Source organism: Leptonychotes weddellii, chromosome X, assembly GCF_054177405.1.
Source record: "Leptonychotes weddellii isolate Sample4059 chromosome X, ASM5417740v2, whole genome shotgun sequence".
In the NCBI taxonomy this organism is placed as follows: Eukaryota; Metazoa; Chordata; class Mammalia; order Carnivora; family Phocidae; genus Leptonychotes; species Leptonychotes weddellii.
In genome coordinates, this window is record NC_138385.1 from 72266042 (window position 1) to 72290480 (window position 24439).

The 24439-nt window shown below is 41.0% G+C and overlaps 1 protein-coding gene and 1 long non-coding RNA gene across 2 annotated transcripts; one reads left to right on the plus strand and one right to left on the minus strand.

Annotated features, from left to right (window-relative positions):
• The first annotated feature begins 21 nt into the window (after nucleotides 1–21).
• LOC145717864 (uncharacterized) lies at nucleotides 22–15158 on the plus strand. The gene is made up of 2 exons (XR_014141351.1): nucleotides 22–12114; nucleotides 12293–15158. It is a non-coding gene; the product is annotated as an uncharacterized LOC145717864 (long non-coding RNA).
• Nucleotides 15159–20379: 5221 nt separating this feature from the next.
• On the minus strand, nucleotides 20380–21309 carry DUSP21 (dual specificity phosphatase 21). Its single transcript, XM_006744700.3, has one exon. The coding sequence runs from the start codon at nucleotides 21120–21122 to the stop codon at nucleotides 20553–20555; it is 570 nt and encodes a 189-aa protein (XP_006744763.1). The 5' UTR covers nucleotides 21123–21309; the 3' UTR covers nucleotides 20380–20552.
• Nucleotides 21310–24439: the final 3130 nt, after the last annotated feature.

Below are 24439 nucleotides of genomic sequence, written 5' to 3' on the forward strand. Positions count from 1 at the left end.
GGAGCGGGGGGGAAGGGCGAGGTCCGGCACCGCCCGCGGCGGGCGTGAGCAGTGAGTGAGGACGCCATGGACGGCCTTTGCCTGCCCGAGAGCTCGGTGGTGGGCCTAGACCACGGCCCCCGCAGTCCCGCGCTCCAGGGGTCCCGGGCCTCAGAGGGCCTGGTAAAGGTCGCGTCGCCGGGAGGCGGCGCATGGCCCCTGACCTCCGCCCTCCGAAGAAGGAGCACACTTTTGGCACCGCTGGAAATAATGGCCTCCGCGAGGAGCGAGCTTGGGAGCGGCTGCTGGCCCCAGCCGGGCGGCTCGGGCGCCGCCCTAAGCCAGGCCTGCGCTCCCTGCCCGATCCCCTCACTCTCGCGGAAAGTGAAGGGGGAAAGTCCTCCTGATCCCCGGCCGGAAGGAATGAAGAGTCGCCCATGCGGTCTGGCTTGCCAGTCTCGGCTCCCCACCGCCGAAGGTCTGTTGGCGGCACTTCGGGGCCAAATTTTCGTGCTACCTGCGTTTTATCGGTAGTTCGTTATGATATTGTAAGAAAATAATGACAGTTGTTAAGCAGATCTCCAGAATGTTGGTTTCGGTTTCTGTTGCTGGTGTCAGGTTCCTTCATGGAAGAGTTGGGGCTGCTTGTGGACAGGCCTAAAGGAAGACAGTGAAGATCCTTATCACAGCTTGCAGCCCAGAAGAGCTTTTTCTACCCCCCACAGCATGCCTTAGACAAGAGTAACACTTTCTTGTTCTAACCCTATCTTAGATGTAAATAAAAGTCACTAGTCTGGTTTTCAATCCGAAGTGTAATCGGGAGAAAAAGAAAACATGCCTTCAGTCCGTTACTCTTTTCAAAAAACAAATTTAGTAAGATATGTCTCATGTAATAGATCTGTTACAGGGCACACCTCCGGTCTTCAGAGATAGGAAAATACCAATTGATGGACATACGATGACAAGGTTTCCTTTATAAAAATGGATTCTTGTCTATTTTTTAATAACGCAACCAATAGACAAGATATATTTGACTTGGATTTCAAAATATAAGGAAGACAATTTAGTGCTGACTCAGTAATCCTAGCAGTATTCAGTAAGAAGCTATAGAAATCCCAGCTGATTTTGCACACAGACACGGTTTTAAATTGTTCCCCTGAGACCAGTAACTAGACTAACAAACTGTAGTTTCATATAGATTATATTTCATGTTTAATTACTTTCTCTGAAACACCTTTTCCATTCTTTATGGTATTCAATTTTATTTGAATGAGTATGGAGAGCTGAATGTTTTCTACAGCTAAATTAACACATGCATTGTTAACTTTGTCACACGACCTTCAAAGCCTGGGAGATTTTGACACCAAGATCTTCCCTCTCCACACACACACTTAGACTGGCACAAGCAGATACAATTCAGCCAGCATTTGGCCATCTTCCTGGAGTTGGCGGTTCTTGACTCGAGCCCATAAGAATTATAAAGCTACCCACCCCAAATCCCTCAAAACCTTTCCCACCACATAATCATCACTAGCTAATAGCAGAATTGCATTGAGTGGATGCAATGGGTGGTGGTGGAGTCAGGTAGACCTAGATTCAAATCCTTACTGCACAGGCTGTGTGACCTTGGGAAAATTACCCTCTAAGCTGGAACTACATGTCTAGTCCAGTTACAGATATCCATCCTCCATTATGAAGCATGAAACAACTTTTATACAGTAACATCAGTCTTTATATCACTATATAATTTTTTAGATCTCAAAAGTTTATAATTTGTCAAGTAAATGTATATACAATAGGTATGAAGCCTCCAAGGTTTAGGTCCTCACTGGAGAGAGAAATGGTGAGATAAATGATTGTGTGATTATTTCTATGCAAAATGAATCTGAAAACCTGTACAGACAGCAGAGAGGTTGAGCCAGAGCATGAATTGTGAAATCATACAGCTCCAGGTTCGAATCCTAACTATACCACTTGATAGCTGGGTGACCTTACACAAGTTAGTCTAGTTTGAGCTTCAGTGCCCTTATCTGTGAAAAAGAAAATATATCCACTTTACAATGTTATTTTGACTATTACATGCCATAAGGTAGGTAAAGTGCCAGATATATAATATACATTCAAAGACCTCAAAGAAAAAAAGGGAGGAAGGAAGGAAGGAAGGCAGGCAGACTGGAATTTCTAAAATCCTTTCTTGCTTTCACATTCTGGGTTCTAGATGTATTGATCACCACTCTACCAATCACTGCCTCCTTATCCCTCCCCAGCCTCTCTATAAACCCAACACATAGTTCTAATCCACTTTTTACTTAAGGCATACAATCCCAACATTGCTACATCTCCCCTTTATTCTAAAATTAAACCTCATGTCACTTACTACTGATTCTTATTTCATAATTCTAACAACACACTAGGAGCAGGGGAGAGTAATTTGAGTGTACCAAGTTAATATGACTAATATATGCATAGATAAATCAACATTTTAAAATTATATAAATTTGTGTCATGCTGAGTCCGATTATGGACTAATTAGTGTATAACTTGTAGTTAATACTTATATAAGTACCACCAATTAATATCAGAGAAGAAGCCCATTCAATTATAGGAAAACAAATTTAACTTTCGAACAACTAAATACTTAACCTGAAGCATTTAGGAATATGCAGTTCTTTCGTAATGTTAGTGTCATGTAACCCATACAGATAAAAAGTCACACAGTAGAGTCATGATTTATCTAGTCTTATAATTAGAACCATACTTTTTTTATATCAAAAAAATGTACCAGCTCTTCCCATACTCACCAGTGTCCTAAAGATTACCCACCTGATGTCCAAACATGTTGATGACCAAAATAAATACAGAGTAAGGGTTGAGGGGAGATAGGGAGCCAAATACAGACAGACTTTCAGTTATTACAAAAACTTCAGTGGTCAAAATAGTTTTGAGACTTCTAAATGAAGTCAAGACCACCCACACCCACCAGGAACCTAGATTCCTACCCTCACCAGACTGTAAAGAGACACCTCAAATCACCACCACCACCTCACTGGGGAGGCTGGACTTCCACCCCAATCCAGCAGAAATGAGGGATCACTACCCCTCCCTGCTGAGTTGGTGTGAGAGGAGGCCTACTGCCCAGTGGTAACCAGGCCACCACTCCCATGGTGTCAGTGGAAGCAATGTGGGGAGCACTAATGAGGCACTCCCACACCTCCCAGCCAGGGTGATATTGATGGAGGCCTACTGGGGAGCCAGAACTCCCATCCATATCCAACAGTAACAAGAAGACCCTCCCCCTCCACCAGTCAACCAAGGTTGAGTAGGGAACCTGGACTTCTTCCACCCCTACCTGAAAGTAGTAATAGGCAGTGTTTTCCCTCCCCCGACCAGAAGGATGCCAGAAGAGGCCTGCTAAAACAGAAGATTCCAGTGAGATCCACAGTCTCATAATACCAAAAATGTCCAGGTTTCGATCAAAAATCCTTCATACCAAGAACCAGAATAATTGGAGCTTAATTAGAAAATACAACCAACAGATGTGAACACTGAGGTAAATCAGATGTTCAAATTATCTGACAAGGATTTTAAAGCAACCATCATGAAAATGTTTCAATGAGCAATTATGAACCCACTTAAAACAAATGAAAAACTAGAAAATCACAGCAGAGAAATAGGAAGTTTCAGCAAAGAAATAGAAGATGCAAAGAAGAACCAAATGGAAATTTTAGAACTGAAAAATATAGTAGCCAAAATAAAAACCAAATATATGGGCTCAACATCAGAATGGAAGAGATAGAGAAAATCAGTGAACGTCAAGACAGAACAACAGAAATTACCCAACTTGAACAACAGAGAGAAAATAGACTGAAAAAGATAATAATAAACAGACCCTCAAGGATCTGCGGGACTGTAGCAAAAGATCTAACACTTGTGTCCCAGAAGGAGAGGAGAATGGTCAGGGCCCAAAAAGTATGCAAAGAAATAATGGCTGAAAATTTCCCAAATTGACATGGTCCCTGTCCTGAGCTCTTACTTGGAGAGTTGTATAAATAAATTCTATACCATAATGCACAGTGCTGAGTGCTGTAAGCTTTGCCCAAATTTCTGTGGATGCTCATGGAAGAGGCATCTTTATCAGCTTAGAGGGACCAAATAAAGCTCCTAGCAAATAGATGATGGATGAGTAGGAACTAGGGGGTGGGTGTAGAGGTGTGTGTGTTCCAACCACAGGCAGCAATGTGTCTGCAAAAGCACAGAAGCCTAAGAATATGAGAGTTACGGTAACTTCAAGAAGTTGCGTATGGCTGTGACCAAAAAGGTAAGGAAAGAACTGGGAGTTAGAGTTGGAAAATTAGAAAAGCATACTCAAGAACCATACTGATGGGTTATAGTGATTTTAGGCACAGAAATAATAACTGTAGAGTTGCTATTGGTGTTAGTGCTGCTGCATTAAACAGATTTCCTTTCACCTGGGCTGAGCAATTGGCACCAACCTCAATGAATATTGGCTAGCCAATTGGTCTAGCCCTTTTGCTAGACCAGGGGGCAGAAAACTACAACCTACAGGCCAAAACCAGTCTGCCACCTGTATTTGTACAGCCATTTTGTCATACATTAAAATTATATGAAATTCAAATTTGGCTGTCCATAAATAAAGTTTCATTAGAACATAGTCATGCTCACTCATTTATGTATTATCTATGGCTACATTCACAAGGCAACACACAGTTAGATGGTCACAACAGAGAATGTATGTGGTAGTCTCATCACTTTCCACTGCTGCTTAGTGCCCTACAAATCACAGTAATCCTGTTATAGCTTGGCAGGGTTTCAAGGGCCACACATATAACACCATTACATTTTTTTATTATCAGTACACGTCTATCATGTCTATCATGTCAAAACATGAAAAAAGAGAAAAATAGGCTTCAAATATCATGCTTTTAAGGCACAGTAGAATGTGGATGGTTTCGTTATAAATTTGATGGCAAAGCATTTATCATATAAGTCAACGTTATTAGGCTACACTCATCACAATTTTCCCAAGTGCTAGCAAAGCAACAGTGAGAACAATTAGAGGATTTAAAACAGAATATTTCATCACAGCAGAATTTCTTCACCAAAATAAAAAATGAAAAGGAGACTGCAACCGAAGCCATTTTCTGAGTGGCTCATTTCTTAGCCAGACAAGGGAAGCTGTTTAATTAAATTGTGTCGGACTGCACCAGCCAAAGTAATATGCCCAGAGAAAATAAATTTAAGGCTATTAACCTTTCAGCTTAGAACAGTTGCTTAAAGAGTTGAGGACATTGGAAGCAACATCAATAGTCAACTAAAAAACAAGGCAATTACCTGAGTGGTTTTCCCTGGCTCTTCATGAGTTAACAGAGAATACAGATACTACTCAGTTGTTACTTATTTGAAGAGTCAATGCCCTGTTTGAAGTGGCTTCAGTTTCCAAAGAAGCTGAAAAAGCAGTGATGCCCTACAACATGAAGTGGAACCTGCTAAGATGTGTTACAACTGGTGGTAGCAAGAATAAGCGTGACGCCGAAAAATGCTTATTGGAACAAATTACAAAGCTGGTGAAAATGTAAGGCATTTAAACCCTATGACTATTCATTGTATTACTCATCGGTAATTACTTTGTGGTAATATTGGAATTTAGCATGTGTTATTGAACCAGCGGTGTCCCCAGTAACTTCATTCACACTCATGGACTTAACCATCATCAGTTCTGTGAATTTTTATCAGAAGTAAAGACTGAGTATCCTGTCTTGCTCTACCACAGAGCAGTTCAATATCTTAGCAGCGGCAAAGTTCTACTGTGATTCTTCAGAGCTCAAGACCAAAATTGAGAATTTTTGAATGAGAAGAACAGCCCTCAACCCCTATTATCAACCTATGAATGGCTTTGGAAACTAGCTTTTGCTGGAGGCTTGTTAATAGGTCTAAATGAACTTTACCACTTCCAAGGTAAAACAACATTTACACATAAGCTTACACAACAGTAAAGTCATTTTGATGACAAATAACATTGCCCAATCCACAAGTACTGTCAAGCCACTTTCTATATTTCCATGCTATCAAAACTTAAAATAAGAGGCAAATTATCTATTCCTATACAAATTTACAACATGTGTATTTTCCAAGTTCAAGCTACAGTTCCAAGTGACCTCAATTTTTCAGACCTCAATGCAAGTGTAAGGAAATTTCCGTATTTCAAAATTCATTTAACAGGGCAATTGAGTAGTTTCTACCTAAGCATCATTTGGAAGTGATTAACTGCAATGTAATGATATACTAAAAGGCAAATTTCAAGAGAAAAATCTAATAGAATTCTATAAATGCCTTCCATGCAATGAACATGCTCAATTAAAATCATATGCGCATGGATTGATGTCAGTGTTTGGCAGTGCCTATCTGTAGGGAAAGACATTTTCAAAAATGAAATACATAAAATCCTATTACAGATCAGCATTAACAGATGAACATTTGCAAACTAATTTGATGATAAGCAATACTAACTTTGAACCCTAATTAAGCAAAATGTATTCCAAAAACAAAGAATCCCATTTTTCTCATTAGTAGACCTGTATTACCAAAACTACTGAATTATTACTACTAGGTTTTTAATTTCATCAATACAATATTTGTGGAAATTTGATTTTTCTCTTGCTATGTAAGTACCTACATAATATCTTTAATTTTGCCTCTTGACCTGCAAAATCTAAAATATTTACTGTCTGGCCCTATGTAGAAAAGGTTTGCCAACCCCTGGTCTACCTAATTGATTCCATGGGGACTTCTAGACCAAAATGATATATTGTTCTTTGTTCCCAAATATATCCTGTCCTAACTTCTCACAAAAATCCCCTCAAATACATTAAAAAAAAAAAAAAGACAAGATTTCACAATATCAAAGACTAAAACTGACAGGTAATCTAAGTCTTGGATCTGGGTGAAATTGATGTTAATTATGAGGCAGATGGTCCTAAATGGCTGGATTAAGAAAATTGCAATCATGGTTTACCTGTGCTTCATTTCCTCAAAGATAGTGACTGAAAAAGGTAGGAAGCCACTTATTTAAGGCCCACACTCTATCCCCTGATGACCCACCACCATCTGTCTCCCAATTCACACACATGGTGCTTAAACCAACAAGAGATGGCAGTTCTCTCCCCTTGAAGGCTGCTCACCAGAATACTGATCCCTACCTCCACCTCCACACCATATCCTCTAGACTCCTCTATTTCCTATTTATCTAGGCATATAGATAAAACAAGTGGGCAAGAAACAGGACAGAGATTGGGAGGAAAAGGGAGGAGACTTACATTTAAGGAAGTGCAGTCCCCATAACCATGGCCAGCTTCATGGGAGTGCAACCTAGGCAGGCACACAGGGCCCTGTGATAAGAAGGGCCTCGGACTTGGTTTAATGTTCTGCTGTTACCATCTTGAAATTCTCGGTTTTTGAACAAGAGGCCCTGCATTCTTTCTCATTTTGCATGTAACTTTCCTGCACGTTAAACAGCCAGACCTGGCCAAAACTTTCAGGAAAGGCCAGCTTCTTGAAAATCCCTGAGAGAAGCCTGTGCTAGGAACTGTATTGTGATTGGTATCACACTAGTAAATAAGCTTGCCCAGAAAAAAACAAATGTCAGTCGGTCTGATTTCTCACATTTAGAGTTTTAGAAAAATTAGTGACCCCAAAATGTAATATATGGGTCGTCTTTCAGTAAAGAGGTCAGAAAAACACTCCCTGCTCTTTAAGAGATCATAAAAGGTGAAGTTAGACTATGTGGACATTAGTGTGCCCTCCAGCTAAAGACTGGAGATGGAGATTTCGCCACTACTTCCATAGACAGATGGTGGACCTGGAGGTAACCCGTTCAATCACCTGTGGACAGATACTGAGCCTACAGAAACCTTGTTTTATTGGAGAGTAAGGAGAATAATCAGCACAGAGCTATGAGAGGAGCAGAGCATCTAGAAAAATCAGAGGAAATGAGCACGCTTCTTCACCATGATCCAAAAAGAAACCTGTTGATATTCTTAAAGCTTCTGTAGAAAAAAAGAAACAGAAGGAATGAATAGGTGGGACTGAGATGAAAATCTAATAGAATGAGATGGAAAGAGAGACAGGGTAAGAAAAATGAGCAAGTACTCTAAGAAAGCAAAAACAAAACTAAAGTACACACTGGAGACAGTAAAAAAGGAGAATTTATCTGGCAGAAAATTAAGTTTGGTGTCAAGAACAAAGCTGATGCTAAGAAACCGAATGGAGTGGAAACAGACAGACATGGAAACAATGAGAGAAGATGAGGGCTGTGAAGAAAATGAAGAACCAACATATGGATAATTGGTGTTCCTAAAACAGGAACAAAGGCAAGTGGAAGAGATATCTACAAAGAAAGTAAAACAGAAACATTCCTGTGTTGAAGAACAGTGTCTGTTAATTGAAAGAGCCCACTGTGTTCTAGCCAAAGTCAATAAAAGAGGATACACAACTGGATACATTATGACAGAAGTGTTAACCTACAATATTGCCTATAATTGTTCAGGCAAGAAAATGAAGTCAGATTGCCCAGATAAAAGCAAACATCAATCTGTCTGATTTTTCATATCTAGAGTTTTAAGAGAAAAATTGGTGACCCCAAAATGTAATATATAGCTGAGTCGTCTTTCAGTAGAGATGTCAGAGAAACACTCTGCTTTTTAAGGGATCACAAAATATATCACAAATTTTGAAAACATTTGTTTGCAGTATTTTTCAACCAATCAAGAGATGAAGTAAAAAAAAAAAAAAAAAAGGAGGGGGCTCAAGAATGGGGAGGTCATGCAGGGGAGCATTATCATGCCAAAATAGAAGTGCACTTAAATAATTGCACCATATCTAATTATAAAACTAAATCTGAATCACAATATTTTTTCTCAAATTAGGTACTGAATTTTAAAAATAGTAATATGAGTAGGGGCACCTGGGTGGGGCAGTCGGTTAAGCATCCAACTTCTGGTTTCAGCTCAGGTCATGATCTCGGGGTCATGAGATCAAGCCCCCTGTAGGCCTCTGTGCTCAGCGTGGAGTCTGCTGGAGATTCTCTCTTCCTCTCCCTCCATCCCTCCTGCTTGTTTTGTCTCTCTCTCTACAATAAATAATAAATAAATCTTTAAAAATTGTAATAAAAGTATATAAAGCTAAAACCCAAGTTAACATTTTCATGGGTTAGAATGGGGAATGAAGTAAAAATAAAGTGTGCTTAATCTTATATCTCAAAAGTGTTATTCAAGGGGTGCCTGGCTGGCTCACTTGGAGTAGCCTGTGACTCTTGATCTTGGGGCTGTGAGTTTGAGCCCCACATTGGGTATAGAGGTTACTAATAAAATAAAATAAAATAAAATAACTTTTTAAGAAAGTATTCAAAATATGCCATTTCATAAAAAAAAAAATGCCATTTCACTCTGGACTCATCAATTAGATAAAAATAAGTTAAAGAAAGCTTTTGGAAAAGATATGTGCCAGGTAATATATTTACCATATCAACTTGGGAAATAGAAAGGTATAGTAAAAAGTACAAGTTTCCCCTTCCTCCAGGTAGCCACTTTCAAATAATAGAATAAAATACTTTCAAAAACAATGGAAAAGATGAAAATGAAAATAAAGAAAATGGAGGAGAAATATTAATAAGTCACAGAACAAAATGGCATAAAACCAAAGATTTCAGAATTTAAAAATGTAAATCCCCTGTTAAAAGACTTGGCTGAGTAAAAGAAATTTTAGTATAATCTAGTTATAGGAGACATACCACTAAAAATGACATTATATGTTACAAAGTAAAAAATAAGAAAAGACATATTAGACAAATGCAGACCAAAAAGGGGGGGGGGGGTGAAGGGGAAGGAGTTGGCAATATTTGAGCATCAAAGACAAAAAGCATTAACTAGGGGCGCCTGGGTGGCTCAGTCGTTAAGCATCTGCCTTCGGCTCAGGTCATGTCCCAGGGTCCTGGGATCAAGTCCCGCATCGGGCTCCCTGCTCTGCAGGAGGCCTGCTTCTCCCTCTCCCGCTCCCCCTGCTTGTGTTCCCTCTCTCGCTGTGTCTCTCTCTGTCAAATAAATAAATAAATCTTTAAAAAAAAAAGCATTAACTAGGCAAAGAGAGTTAATTTTATATTAGTTAAAGGGTACAAATAAAAATTCTCATCGAGTTGACATTCAATGCCAGACCATCAAATACCATCCAAATATACAGATATATCAAAATATACAAAACATACAGATCTTCCTTGACTTATGATGGGATTACTTCCCAATAAACCCATTGTAGGTTAAAAATACTGTAAAGCCAAAATTGGGCAAAATTATCTAACCGAAGCCTATTTTATAATAAAGTGTTGAATATATCATGTAATTTACTGAATACTGTACTGAAAGTGGAAAACAGAATGGTTGTATGGGTGCAGAATGGCTGTAAGTATACCAGTTGTTCACCCTGGTGGCTGACTGGGAGCTGTAGCTCACTGCCACTACCCAGCATCATAAAAGAGCATTGTATCACATATCACTAGCCCAGAAAAAGACCAAAATTCAAACTTCAAAGCACAGTTTCTACTAAATGTGTATAGTTTTTGCACCATCATAAAGTCAAAAAATCATCTAAGTTGAACCATTGTAAGTTAGCGACTGTCTATATAAAGAAAAACTACTAGAAATTGTATTAGTCAGGGTTCTCCACAGAAACAAAACCGATAGCATATAATATATACATATGTATATGTATTAGAGAAAGATAGAGAGATTTATTTTAAGGGATTGGCTCATGTCATTGTGGGGGTTGGCAAATCTGAGATTTGTAGATCTGTAGAGGGTCCAACAGGCTAGAAACTCAGATAAAAGTTGGTGTTGCAACCTTGATCAAAGACTTGAGGGCAGACCAGCAGCCTGAAAACTCAGGCAGAGTTTCTATGTGGTGGTCTTGAGGTGAAATTGCTTCTTCTTTGGGAAACTTCAGTCTTGGCCTTCAGCTGATTGGATGAGGTCCACCCACATAATGGAGAATAATCTGCTTCAGTTAGAGTCAACTGACTATAAATTTTAATCTCATCCACAATACCTTCACAGCAACATCTAGACTAGTGTTTGACCAAACAAATGTGCACCATAACCATCAGAGAAGTATAGGGAGAAATTGACATAAAGACAACAGCAATACATGACTAACATATCTCTTAGTCATTGGATATATCAAGCAGACCAAAAAATAAATACAAATATAAGGAATATGAATACTATTAAGAATATATATAATAGAGTATGGATTATATATAAACTATATATGAATATTATATATATTTTATATTATAAATTATAGGAATAGATGAGAATGGTGGTAGCAATCCGAAAAAAAATGTAATGTTGGGGGGTGCCTGGGTGGCTCAGCTGGTTAAGCGTCTGCCTTCGGCTCAGGTCATGATCCCAGGGTCCTGCGATGGAGTCCCGCGTCGGGTTCCCTGCTCAGTGGGAAGCCTGCTTCTCCTTCTCCCTCTGCTTGCCACTCTCCCTGCTTGTGTTCTCTCTCTCTGTCAAATAAATAAACAAAATCTTAAAAAAAAAAAAAAGTTGGATCTGTACCTCACACTTTGTACTAGGATATATTCCAGATGGATCAAATATTTAAATGTTTAAATTGAAACCATAAGAGTACTAGAAGACCCATGGGAGACATTTTTAGTATACTCTCAGAGTGTGGAAAGCCTTTCTGAGGATGACACAGAACCCAAATCCATTTTTAAAAAAACCTAATAAATTTGACTAAATAGAAATAATCTCTCTGTCTGGCAAATCCCTTCTAAGCAAAGTCAAAAGACAAATGAAAAATTGGGGGAAATATTTGAAATTCTTATCACTGACAAATGCTTCATTTCTCTAATAAAGTTCTTAAAAATCCATAAGAAAAAAAGACTAGTAATATAATAAAAAAATTGATATGAGCAGCCATTTCATAGAAAGAAAAATACAAATGGCTCTTAAAAGAATGAAAAGATGCTAGAACTTAGTCATAAGAGACAAGCAAATTAGAAGTAATCTGAGATACCATTTTCACTGGTCAGAAAGGCAAAGATACAAAAGATACACTGTACTACTGGTTCTGTGGGGAAATAGGCACTTTCATACATTGCTGGTAGGTATTGCCAACATCCATAGGAATTAATCTGGCAATGTTTATCAAAATTTCAAATTATGAAATTCAACCCTGTGAGACAATAGAAAAAATATATTGGTCTCTTCCCCCCAGTGCCCTTCCTGGAACAGAGCTTCTAAAATCCTTGCAATTTCCTAAGTGATTAGAGCACTAGGAACATCTCTTGTTCTAACATTTGTTCTTTGACCCAACCTTGACACGGGACTCCTCAAACCCTTGTAAATTCCTAAGTGATAAGAACACTAGAACCATCTTTTGTTCTAAAGATGACTCTAGGTGAGCTCCTAGATTGGGGCTGGTTACCAGAAAGACCAAGCCATGATTAGGAGCCTGGGATTTTCAGCCCCGCCTTCCCCCACTTCTCCAGAGAAGGGAGAGGGCTGGAAACAGAGTTAATGACCAATCATGCCTACATGAGGAAGCCTCCATCAAAATCCCAGTAGCATGGGGTTCAAGGAGCTTGCAGGGGGGGTGAGTGCATCCACACACTGGAAGGGTGATGCACCCCAACTCCACAGGGAAACTCCTGTGCTCGAGACCCTCCCAGACCTTGCCCTATATATCTCTTCATCTGGCTGTTCATCTGTATCCTTTATCATGTCCTTTCATAAACAGATAAATATAAGTAAGTGCCTCCCTGAGTTCTGTGAGTCGCTCTGGCAAATTAATTGAACCTGAGGAAGGGGTCGTGGAAACCTCTGATGTAGCCACAACTTCTGGGGGTAACCTGGGGACCTAATACTTGCAGTCAGCATCTAAGGCGGGCAAGGGGGTGGTCTTGTGGGATTGAGCCGTTAACCTGGGGGATCTGACGTTATCTCCAGGTAGATGGTGTTGGAATTGAGTTCGATTGTAGGACGCCCACCTGGTGTCACAGAGAATTGCTTAGTGTGGGGAAAACTCTCTACACATTTAGTGACCAGAAGTGTCAGAAGTGAAGTATTCTGTGTGATGTTGTAGATCGTGTGAGTAGTAAGGGAGACACACAGGTGGAAAACTAGGTTTCTCCAAACACAAACCCACTATTTCCATTTGTAATAATACCCTATGAATATATTTGCACATAAATAAAATAATTTACATATACAAACTTAACTACAAGTTTATTTATCACAGTATTATTTATAATAAAATTCTGGCAACAACCTCAAATATGTATCAATAAGGGATGGCTTCAATGAATTATGATACTTCCATATGGTGGAATACTATGCAGTTATAAAAAGAGAATGAGGATGTTCTCTTTTACTGATGTAGCATGATCTGTAATATACACTTTTACACAAAAAGAGACAAAATAGAGAATGATGAGTAGAGTATGCTACTACTTGTTGAAAAATGAGAAAAAATACATATGTAATTCCTTACAAATGCATAAAGTAATATCTTAGAAGGATCAAGAGAGGGGCACCTGGGGGACTCAGTCAGTTAAGCACCTGATGTCAGCTGAGGTCTTAATCTCAAGGTCATGAGTTCAAGCCCTGCATTGGGCTCCATGCTGAGTGTGGAGCCTACATTAAAAAAAAAAGGATACGGGAGAAACTAATATTATTGACTGCCTCTGGGGAGAGAAACTGGTTGGCTAGAGGACAGAGATGAGGAGACATTTCACTCTATGTGCCTTTCTGTACCATTTGAATGCAGAATCACAAGTACATTACCTACTCAGATATTAAAACAATTTAAGAAAGAAAATATGAGAAAACATTTAAACTTAGAATCGTACCAATAGATAATGCATGTTTCACTTTTCATAAGACAGCTAATGAGAAAATCTCAATTCTGTAAAGCAAAAATTACACAGGCCACATTCTTTGACCACCATGCAATAAAGCTAGACATGAATGCAAACACTTGGGACCTGTTCCCAGCACAGGTTCCAGTCCTGCCTAAGCTTGTAGCCTCCAGAGTGCAATCAAAATGATCACAGAGGCCTTCTTAGTCAAATCCCAGGCTCGTTGTTTATTCCCTCACCACAGAGGCTATTGAAGAGAGAAGCCAACCATGAGTCCAGATGCAACACTATTGAGCCCTATTTCAGAACGTCTTCTTAAATATACTTTGTGAACACAACTATGTGACCGAGATCTTCATCTGTCTCTCTGGATAGGGAGGACCTGGTTGGGAGTCTGGCTCAGGCACCAAAAGATTACCATAAAATTCACGTTTTTACCACCTCTTCTCCCTTTATCAGGCCATTCCCAAAAGGTGATCAAGAGGAGATGAACCATGAGAGACTATGGACTCTGAGAAACAAACTGAGGGTTCTGGGGGGGTGGTGGGAGGATGGGTTAGCCTAGTGATGGGTATTAAAGAGGGCACGTTCTGCATGGAGCACTGGGTGTTATGCACAAACAATGAATCATGGAACACTACATCAAAAACTAATGATGTAATATATGGTGATTAACATAACAATAAAAATTAAAAAAAAAAAAGAGGTCACCTCCCAACCTGCCTATATCTCATTAACCAGGGAATAGTGAAAATGTATGAGAAGGAGACACTGAAGTAGCTGGAGATGGGCTCTCAAATGCCCACAGGTAAACAAAGCCCTCTTATTGGATATCTTTATCTCTTTACCTTAACAGTGTAGATCAGAATAGGTAATCATGTGATGTCACAAAGGTCTCATTGGTAACATAACAGATACACAGCTAAATGTTTTAGCAGGCAAAACCTGTTTTAAAAAATTGAATTGCAAAGAATTGAATGAGTGGGTATGTGCCTGTGTGTGTGTGTGTGTATGTATGTACACTACATTACAAGCTTCTAACATTATGAGGGCGCCTGGGTGGCTCAGATGGTTAAGTGTCTGCCGTCGGCTCAGGTCATGATCCCAGGGTCCTGGGATCAAGCCCCGCATCGGGCTCCCTGCTCAGCGGGGAGCCTGCTTCTCCCTTTCCTTCTCCTGCTCCCCCTGTTCGTGCTCTCTCGCTCTCTCTGTCAAATAAATAAATAAAATCTTAAAAAAAAAAGTTTGTAACATTATGAACCTTTGGAATTAAGATATACAAACTCCAAAAATATGGTTAATACTTTACTGATCAAATATCAGACATTCTGAGTAGATGATCTTTTATTTAAGTGTTTATATATGTGGAAACATACAATGTGTGTTCTATTTTTGCCTTTTCAATTCTTCAATACCTGGTTAAATTGTTCATTATATTAGATTTTCTCTGGTAAAATAACTATTGTGGGTTCTGTTTTTCTGATTCAACCTTGGCTAAATAGACAAAACAGTAATTCCAATCAAAATCCTAATGGAAAAAATTTAAAAACCTGTCGTAACTATTAAAATGGTTCATCCAGAAGACAGAAAGAATCTAACAACAACAAAAAAGCCTCTGAAGAAGTCTAAATGCAGGACTAAGGCGAGATGTCATTGCCCTATCAAATGTTACTGCCTGTTCTGAAACTGCATCAATTTTAAGGAATGTGAAGCTGGCACAGGAAAAAAGACAATGTAACAAACCAGAAGGAACAAAGCAGACACAAATATTTATGGGAGTTTTGTAATATCTCACCATTACTTTAAAAAGTTAAAAAACTCCAACTTAGACCATATACCAAAATTAGTTTGCGATAGATTTAAGAGTTAATGTCCCCCTGTGTAACACTTGGTTTGAGGCAAGGATCCTTAATGGATGTTAATATCATGGGATGAAAGAAACAGGATATTCACATGGTGGGAAAGTTATCACCCAACAGATTACTCATTAGTTTTAAAGGCAGGTATCTGGCGGTGACCACCTTAACTAAGTGATGATCCAACTTAGCATCACTGCTAATGGGACAAAGAGACATTTGTGTCTCCTGATGTGATGCAACATGACATTACTTCTGAAGTGTTGTAGCAAAAAATACTTAACCCAAACCTAATCAAACCTCGACCTAACTTCAAGTTTAAAGATGAGGGTGATAAAGGAAGGTGTTAAACAGTAGATGAGGAAGTAATTGGAAAAAGCCAGAGTGCTGGACATGATACACAGAATTGTTCTTGACTCATCAAAAAGACCATGTCAGGGGGGAAGAAAAGAGCCAGGGCACTGTCATAGATTGAAAGAAATACAATAATAAAATACAATGTGTAACCTAGATTGGATCCTGTTTGGGAAAGAAAAAAATGGCTGTAAAAGACATTTGGGGTATAAGTAGGAAAATTTAAATATGAACTGAGTATTGGGGAATTATTATTAATTGGCTTAGATTTGATGACGATATTGTGAATAGGTAGGAGGATGTCCTTATTCTTAGATGATGTATTTGGAAATATTGAAGGGTTAAATGTCAGGATATCTGCAACTTACTTTCAGGTAGGTACCAAAAGAAAAAGTATTATATCAAAAAAGAGAGAAAGCAAATATGACAAAAGGCTAACAACTGACTAACCTAAGTGGAGCAAATGTGGATGCTCATTATGCTATTCTTGCAACTTTCTGGGTGTTTGAAAATTTTCAAATTAAAAAAATTGGGGGATGAGGTTTAAAAGTAAAAAAAAAACAGATCAGGAGAAAAATAATAGTTAACATTTTTATGGTTATGCCGTGGAAGAAACCTTTAAAGTATTATTCAGAAGCAAAAGCCATTCAGGGGCACCTGAATGGCTCAGGTGGTTGGGCAGCCGACTTTTGATTTCAGCTCAAGTTCCTAGATCAGGATCCGCGCTCGGCGGGAGTCTGCTTGAGGATTCTCTCTCTCTCTCTCCCTCTGCGCCTCCCCCAGCTCTCTCTCTCTCAAGTAAATAAATAAATCTTTAAAAAAAAAAAAGCAAAAGCCATTCAGTTAAAGACTCATGGATTTAACTACACACAGATTTAAACTTTTGAATCCCAAATAAGCACCATAAAACAAATGGCACATGATACATGCAATATATTTGACAAGAAAAGTTGAATATTCTTGTTCTATATTCCGGTTCCTACAACTAAAAAACAAAAAAAAATTTACACTCAGATAGAAAACTATGGGCATGAATAGATAGATAATTCAAAAAAAAAGGACAAAGAGGAGAAGATACAGAATACCCTAGCATTAACAACTATTTGGTGAATGTTTCATTAGAGTGGTCTGAGATGCTTGTTAAAAATGCAGCTTCCTGGAGGAGCCTGAGTGGCTCAATTCGTTAAGGCTTTGACTCTTGATCTCAGCTCAGGTCTTGATCTCAGGGTCATGAGTTCAAGTCCCGTGTTGGGCTCTAGGCTGGGCATGGAGCCTACTTAAAAAAAAAAAAAAAAATGCAGCTTCCTGGACCTTACCTATTACCTACTGCCGCTAAATCAGTGGTGGTGAGGCCCCAGTATCTGCATAATTAAAAGTCCCCGGGTGATTTGTATGTACGCTATTTGGGAATCAAGGGCACAGATCAAAACTTTTCTTCTTTCTATCTACTTAGCTTTATCTCAAAAGAAATGCACGGAAACAGAGCCCAGTCTGAGTATCACTTCACTCCTGGGCTGTGTGCTTTCGTAGGCAAATTCCTTAACCCCCTGGAATCTGTTTTCTCATCAGTATGTTGCAGGTGACACCCACCTTGAAGGGCTGATATAAGGACTAGAGACAATGTAAAGTAACCTGGTCCTGCGCTTGGCATATAATAGCTTCCTAATCAATGATGCTTATTATTATTTTCACTGTAACTCATATCTTACTTTTAAACAGCTATAGTTCTTTTTTTCCAGGTGACGTGATCCTTTTCTTTTGTGTGTGTGTGTCTGTGTGAGAGTACTTTATGCATACTTGCCAAAAAACTGGCAACAACCCTGTTATGAACTGAATAGTACCCCCCCAAATCTGTTGAAGTCCTAACCCCTAGAACCTCAGAACGTGACCTTCTTTGGAAACACGGTCGTTGCAGATATAATTAGTTAAGATGCAATCATACTGGAGGAGAGTGAACTCCTTAATATGACTGGTGTCCTTATAAGAAGAGGGAAATTTGGGCCCAGACGTACCAGAAGGAAGATGGATGTGAAGACACATTAGAGAAAATGGCCACGTGACCACAGCAATGCATCTACAAGCCATGGAATGCCAAGGATTGCCAGCAACCCCCAGAAATGGGCAAGAGGCAGGGAAGGGTTTTCCCCTACAGGTTTCCGAGGGATCATGGCCCTGCTGAGACTAATTTAGGACTTCTGGCCTCCAGGACTGTGAGACAATTCATTGCTGTGTTTCCAGCCACCCAGGTTTTGGTGTTATGTTACGGCAGTTCCTAGGAAACTAATACAAACCCAAATAGCCTTCACTGGGTGAGTGTAAAAGAAACTGTGGTACATCAGTACACTGGAATACAACATGAACCACTCGCACAGACGTTATGCTGAGTGAAAAAAGCCAGTCTCCGGAAGTTATATCCTGTATGATTCCATTTATGTAACATTCTATTAAAGGCAAGTCTACAGGGACAGAGAACAGCTCAGCGTTGGCCAGGGTTGGGGTGGGGCCAGAGTTTGACTACAAAGGGGAAGCATGAGGGAAAGTTTTGGAGTCACAGAACTGCTCTGTGTCCTCATTGTGGCTGTGGTTGCATACACGCATAGGGCTGGGTGTCCGAAGAGAGTTAATTTTATGGTCTGTTAATTTGGTCATTAAAAAAAAAAAAAAGAAAATACGCACACACACACACACACATATGCCCAAATAAATATCTTTTTAAAAATACTTTAAATTTCCTATCTGGGTTTATTGCCAGAAAGACTGCTTTGTGAAGGGCTCTGCCCCACCAGCCCTTGTGTTCTGGAAGTCTGTTCTTCCATCTGTAGAAGGAGGGAATCCGTCTAGAGCAGTGGTCTTCACAGCACCCCTCTCCTCCCCCACCCCAAATTGTGTCCCTGGGCACTCCCTTTGTGGCAGTGGGGGTGGGGATGGGTTTGGAGAGAACCAGCTTTTGAAAGCCACTGGGCTCTGGACCCACGCACGTCAGTCAACGGGAATGGTTGTGCTGTTGTCTTCTATATTCTGTCTAAAATCCTCTGGATTAGAATAGCTGCTCCCAAGCCAGAGCCAGGCACCTGGGGAGTTTGTACAATCCTGGATTCCAAGGCCTGCTCTGGGGCTCACTCATTCGACCCTTTGGCAAGTTCCCCCCGCGGATCTCGGTGGATCCTGGGACGCAGGCTCTCATGGTCAGCAATTCTAAACAAGGCCTTGGAGGGGCAGGGTGCTGAAATTGAACTTCTTGTTCCTTGTGTGCACGCAGATTAAACACAATGAAACAACAGGAACTCCGAGAAGGCTCAAATCTATGCCTCCTCTGAGGTAGGGTGGAAAGAACCTTAAACCCTTTGTTTCTACAGACAGGGTGATTTTTTGGAAAAGCACTTGGTAGACAACAAAGCGGCTATGCGCGGATGGGGTAAGTGCCATTATGAGGACGAATGTGCTGACCCCCAGCCAGCAGGGCCCGGGAGTATCATTAATAACAAGAGCTGCTCTCTACTCGAAGCATTAAACCATTCACGGGCTAGGGCTCACGCTGAGGAATCTCATCCCCACAACAACCCTGTGAGAATCGGGCTGTCACCGCCTTGCCTGGTGAGGAAACAGAGGCTTTGAGGCGCCCCAGGTCACAATGGGAGGAGGTATCTGAGGTGACAGGGCTGTGTCCTCCAGCCTTCCAAGTCAAGACCCCATGAGAGGAACCCTTGAGGCCTGGTGTCAGGTCGGTTTTCTCTCTCAGCACGTGCCCCGGAGAAGGGGATTGATGCCCCTTTTCACAAAGGCTGGCAGAGGTCGCCAAGGGCACCTTGAGACCTTGCCATATATAGGACAGCCCTGGGAAAAGAATCATTTTAATTTTATAGAGTGGAACGGCTTTTTTGAACACTATTTTCTGCGTAAATCCAATCTAGAAAACCAGAGCTGGGCCACTGTGGTTGAAGGTGGGGGCAGGGGTGGCCTGAGGCTCCCCCAAGGGCTCCCAGAGCACCCCAGTGAAGGCCGCTTAGCAGAGGTTGGCACTTACTGCGAGAAGTGGTGGCGCCATGATGTCTAAGGCTCTGACTTTGGGTTGGGAAGAACCAGGTGGGATCCTGGGGGGGACTCACTCCCGCGTTATTTGGCCTGGGGCGGGGGCCCAGGATACAGGTCCATCCGAGGTGGGCACCACCTTGCCCACCCTCCTCTCTGGCCAGGCCGAGGCAGCCATGACCTGCCGCTCACGGGAGAAGAAACACTGTCACCCGGTTACACTGAACGCATTTTATTCTTTAAAGATAAAGCTTACTAAGCTAAAAACTCCCAACAACCCTCCCTTTTTGTTGGCTCTTCTAAAAGGCATCATCTCGTTTTCTTTACCAACAAAAGTTCACCGTTCGAGTTCAGTGTTGGTGTAGGATCGTCAGCAGATGGTCACGGTCAGGTGCTGTTCACAGAGGCATCATCGAACGGACCTCTTTCTCGTAGATGTCAGGGATCACGCCCACGGGGGAGTTGATCATGTGTACGGTGTTCTTGCTGAACAGCTTGAACTCATAGCGGATAAGTTGTTCCCAAAAGCCGATGTTGGGCCGGATGATGGGGCGGCACGACTTGGTCCACGTGTAGGCGTCTAGCAGCGACATGGCGTGGTACTTCATGAGGTACGCCAGGCAGAGCGCGGCGGAGCGGCTCACGCCGGCGGCGCAGTGCAGTAGCGTGCGGCCCTGCTTCAGCTCCACGCTGTGGATGTGGTCAGCAATCGGGTCAAAAAAGTCATAGAGACGCGAGCTTGGAGCATCAGCCACCGGCACCTGTACGTATTGGATATCCTCAAAGAACGTGTTGACCACTTCCACCGACACGTTGATGACCGTGGTGATGTGGTTGCTGGACAGCATGAATTTGTTGTTGGCCGCCACACCATTGCTGATGTACAGGCTGCTGGTTATCTGGGAGAGGCCGTGGACCAGGGGCTGCCGGGCAGCCTGAGCCGGGAGGGGACACGGAGGTGTTGTCATCAAGGCGGTGGGCAGTGGTCTTTCTCCGGAAAGGTTCGGGGCACCACTCCCGCGGGCGAGTTGAGGATGCAGCAGCGCTGTGAAGTCTCAGGCGAGGGTCTGGGGTATAAAAGACCAGTCGCTGGGTCACCACCCCCTCCCCACCCCCAGGCGTCACAATCCCTGATTGCCCGGCCCACTGGTTTCCATGGCAGTGGCAAATGGCCACAGAGAGGATTTGGCCACCACGCCGGGTCCTCAGAGAAACCCCAGATCCCTTCTTATCTCTCTTCATAGCGGTTCATTTTCCAAGCCCCAATTCTTATCTGCTTGACGTTTTAAAACATTCTATTACAAGATACCTAGTATATGCTTCCAACTGTTGGATCACACTGAACACGCTATCTGTGAATGCTTCTATTTTATTAGTAGCGAAGAACAGGGCACAGACTTTTTCTACAAAGTAGCAATAACATATTTTAAGCCGGAGAACAGCATTTGGTTCGTGTGATATGCTAATCTCTATAAAACTGTAGCGACATATAGGTTGGGCTGGGCTGGGTGGGCTGCCCTGATACTTCTTTGTGGATTGTAGCCTTGGAATTATACTCCTGCTTACAAAGCACATCAGAACTGATTATAAGAACACGGCTGACTCATAAATAGCCCTTTATCTATGAAGATGGCCTGTGGTGGACAGTTTTGACTAATTTAGCTGTGTCACCATCCATTTGTGCACATGGCCCAAACGATTTGTCACCCGATTCTACTTCATTACCTGGGAGACAACAGCTCAGATTATCTTGTCTACTTTCTTCAAAAAGAATGCCCACATGCTTTTGTAAACTGCAAGTTGTTTTGACTGCCACCGGTCTCTCCCTGGTAATGTTAAAAATTCTGGGACAACTCAAGGCTACCTCATAATTGGGCCAAAAATAGGTATTTAAAATGCTACCTGAGATTTGCATTTCCTCTCAGCTAAGATTTTTGTGGTGTGCTGTGACCATGAGCCAGGACAAAATAGATGCCAGCCTGTTTATGAATGGTCAAGGGAATGATAACCTCAAAAGACAATGCACTTTTCTTTTTCTTGATTGGCATAAGCAGATTAGTTTGCATCACTTAAATTGTCAGCCCCCACAAATCTATCTGGAAGAAAAGAGAGCACAAACATCAAGTAAATATGAAAACTGTCCACTGGGGATAGCTTCAAAATTGTCAAAAAGAGTTTAACCTAACATTTAAGATATGGCATTGTGAGGAGCTTTGTCAATCTATGGAATGATGTGGAACCTCCTAAAGAGTAATGTTAGAGTCTAGTTCTTCCATATGTGTAGGTTTCGTAAACTTTAAAAATGTAGTAAAATTAACTGAAGTAATTTCATACACTATTCTCAAGGACAAGCATGACTCATATTAAAAAGATTCATTTATTTATTTATTCTTTCAACCAATATTCTGTGATGCCCTTTCTTTCTGAGGGATGTTGGATGTCTTAAAACTCCCATTAGGAGGTTTTTCCTAGGTGGGTGAGGAGTTGATGTTTTCTCCTGAGTATGGAAACAGGTCACTTTCAGACTCCCACTTGTCTCCTATTTTTTTTTTTAAAGATTTTATTTTTAAGTAATCTCTACACCCAACGTGGGGCTCAAACTCACGACCCCGAGATCAAGAGTCGCATGCTCCACCAACTGAGCCAGCCAGGTGCCCCAACTTTTCCTTATTATTTAGGGACGAGACTATATAAGGGGCTTCCCAAGGACACAATCTCTTCCTGCCACTGGGAAGAGACCCTGGATGTCAAGAACTAGTTATCGTTCAGATTTCTCAATTCAGTAGTCAAGGCCCTTTCCAATCTGATCTAAGCCTGCCCTTCAGATCTCATTCATTCATTTATTCACCAAATTTTTTAAGACTATCTTGTGTGCCAGGCATTTTCACCCATATAAATCTTCAGTTCTGACCAAACAAATCAAATGTTCCTGGTAAATACACAATATACATTCCTGCTTCCCTACTTTTGCTCAAACCATTCCTCTCTCTTGAGAAACCTTTTTTGCTCCTGTCTGCCCACTGAATCCTATCCAGGCCTCAAAGACTCAGCTTGATTAATTTTAAAAAAAGCATCAGCTGAGCATCCAATCGGTGTCAGGTATGGTTGTAGCCTTGTGTAGATTCAACACAACACACACAGGCCCAGCTATCAAAGAGCTTAGAGTTTGGTCAGAGAGACAGATGATCATAAAAGAGTCCAGAAGAGAGGGGGATCCATTGTTTTATGTGTGTGTGTTTGGGGACAGGAGGTTGGAGGGGGATGTCATAAAAAGCTTCACAGAAAACATGACCTGGAACAAAGCTTTTTGTTCATTTGTTGGTTTTTATTATTTATTGTTTATTCTATCCAAGTTTTTGTCTTGCAAAATTTCAAACCTACAGAAAAGCTGTGAGAACAGAACAATGAGGAGCCATTTACCCTTCACCTATAATTCCTCTATTGTTAATACCACCACGTTCTCTTTTTTCTCTCTAGATATACCAACACATATTTATTTGTTCCTTGTTTCTTTTTGCAGAACCACGGATTGTTAACTGCAGATATAGCAAGCAACACTTTAGCGGTTCAGCGTTCAGCATGTATCTCCTTAGGGCAAATACATTCTCTTACATAACCACAAAACAATGGCCATAGTCAGGAAATTTAACACTGACCTAACATTATTATCTAATATGTAATACATACTAGAAATTCACCAATCCTCCCAATAATGTTATTTGTAACTGTTTTTTCTTTTTTTTTTCCACTTTGATCCGGGATGGAATCAAGGATCTCACACTGCATTCACTTGTCATGCTTCTTCAGCAACTTTTCACTTGAAACAGTTTCTGAGCCTTTGGTTTGGTGTGGCTTGGTTTGGTCTTTCCTGACATTGACATTTTTTAAGAGTCCAAGCCAGTTTTGCAGAACATCTTCCAATTTGGACATGTTCGATCGTTCCTTTGGGGTTAGAGTCAGGTGAAATGGTTTTGGCAAGAATACTACCAGCATGTGTCATTCTCGGTCCATGGCTGTGGGGACATCGGATATCTGCTTGTCCCGTTGGTGATGATAATTTTGACCACCTGGTTAAGGTGACATTAGCTAGGTTTCTACACTGTTCAAAAGTAACTTTCACTCTTTCTAATTAATAAGGAATATGTAGGGTAGTGGTGCAGGAAGTCATCAGGAGGACGTAACTGCTGGTTGACCTACAAGCTGGACCTGGGCAATCAGAGGCTCCTCACCTCTTTCCCTGTCCTTGGAATGTGCACTCTGCTTGCCTTCCCTGCACCAGAAGCTG

Coding starts and splice junctions, on each gene's coding strand:
- DUSP21 (XM_006744700.3), bottom strand. CDS start 21,122: ATGACAACACCTCCGTGTCCCCTCCCGGCTCAGGCTGCCCGGCAGCCC.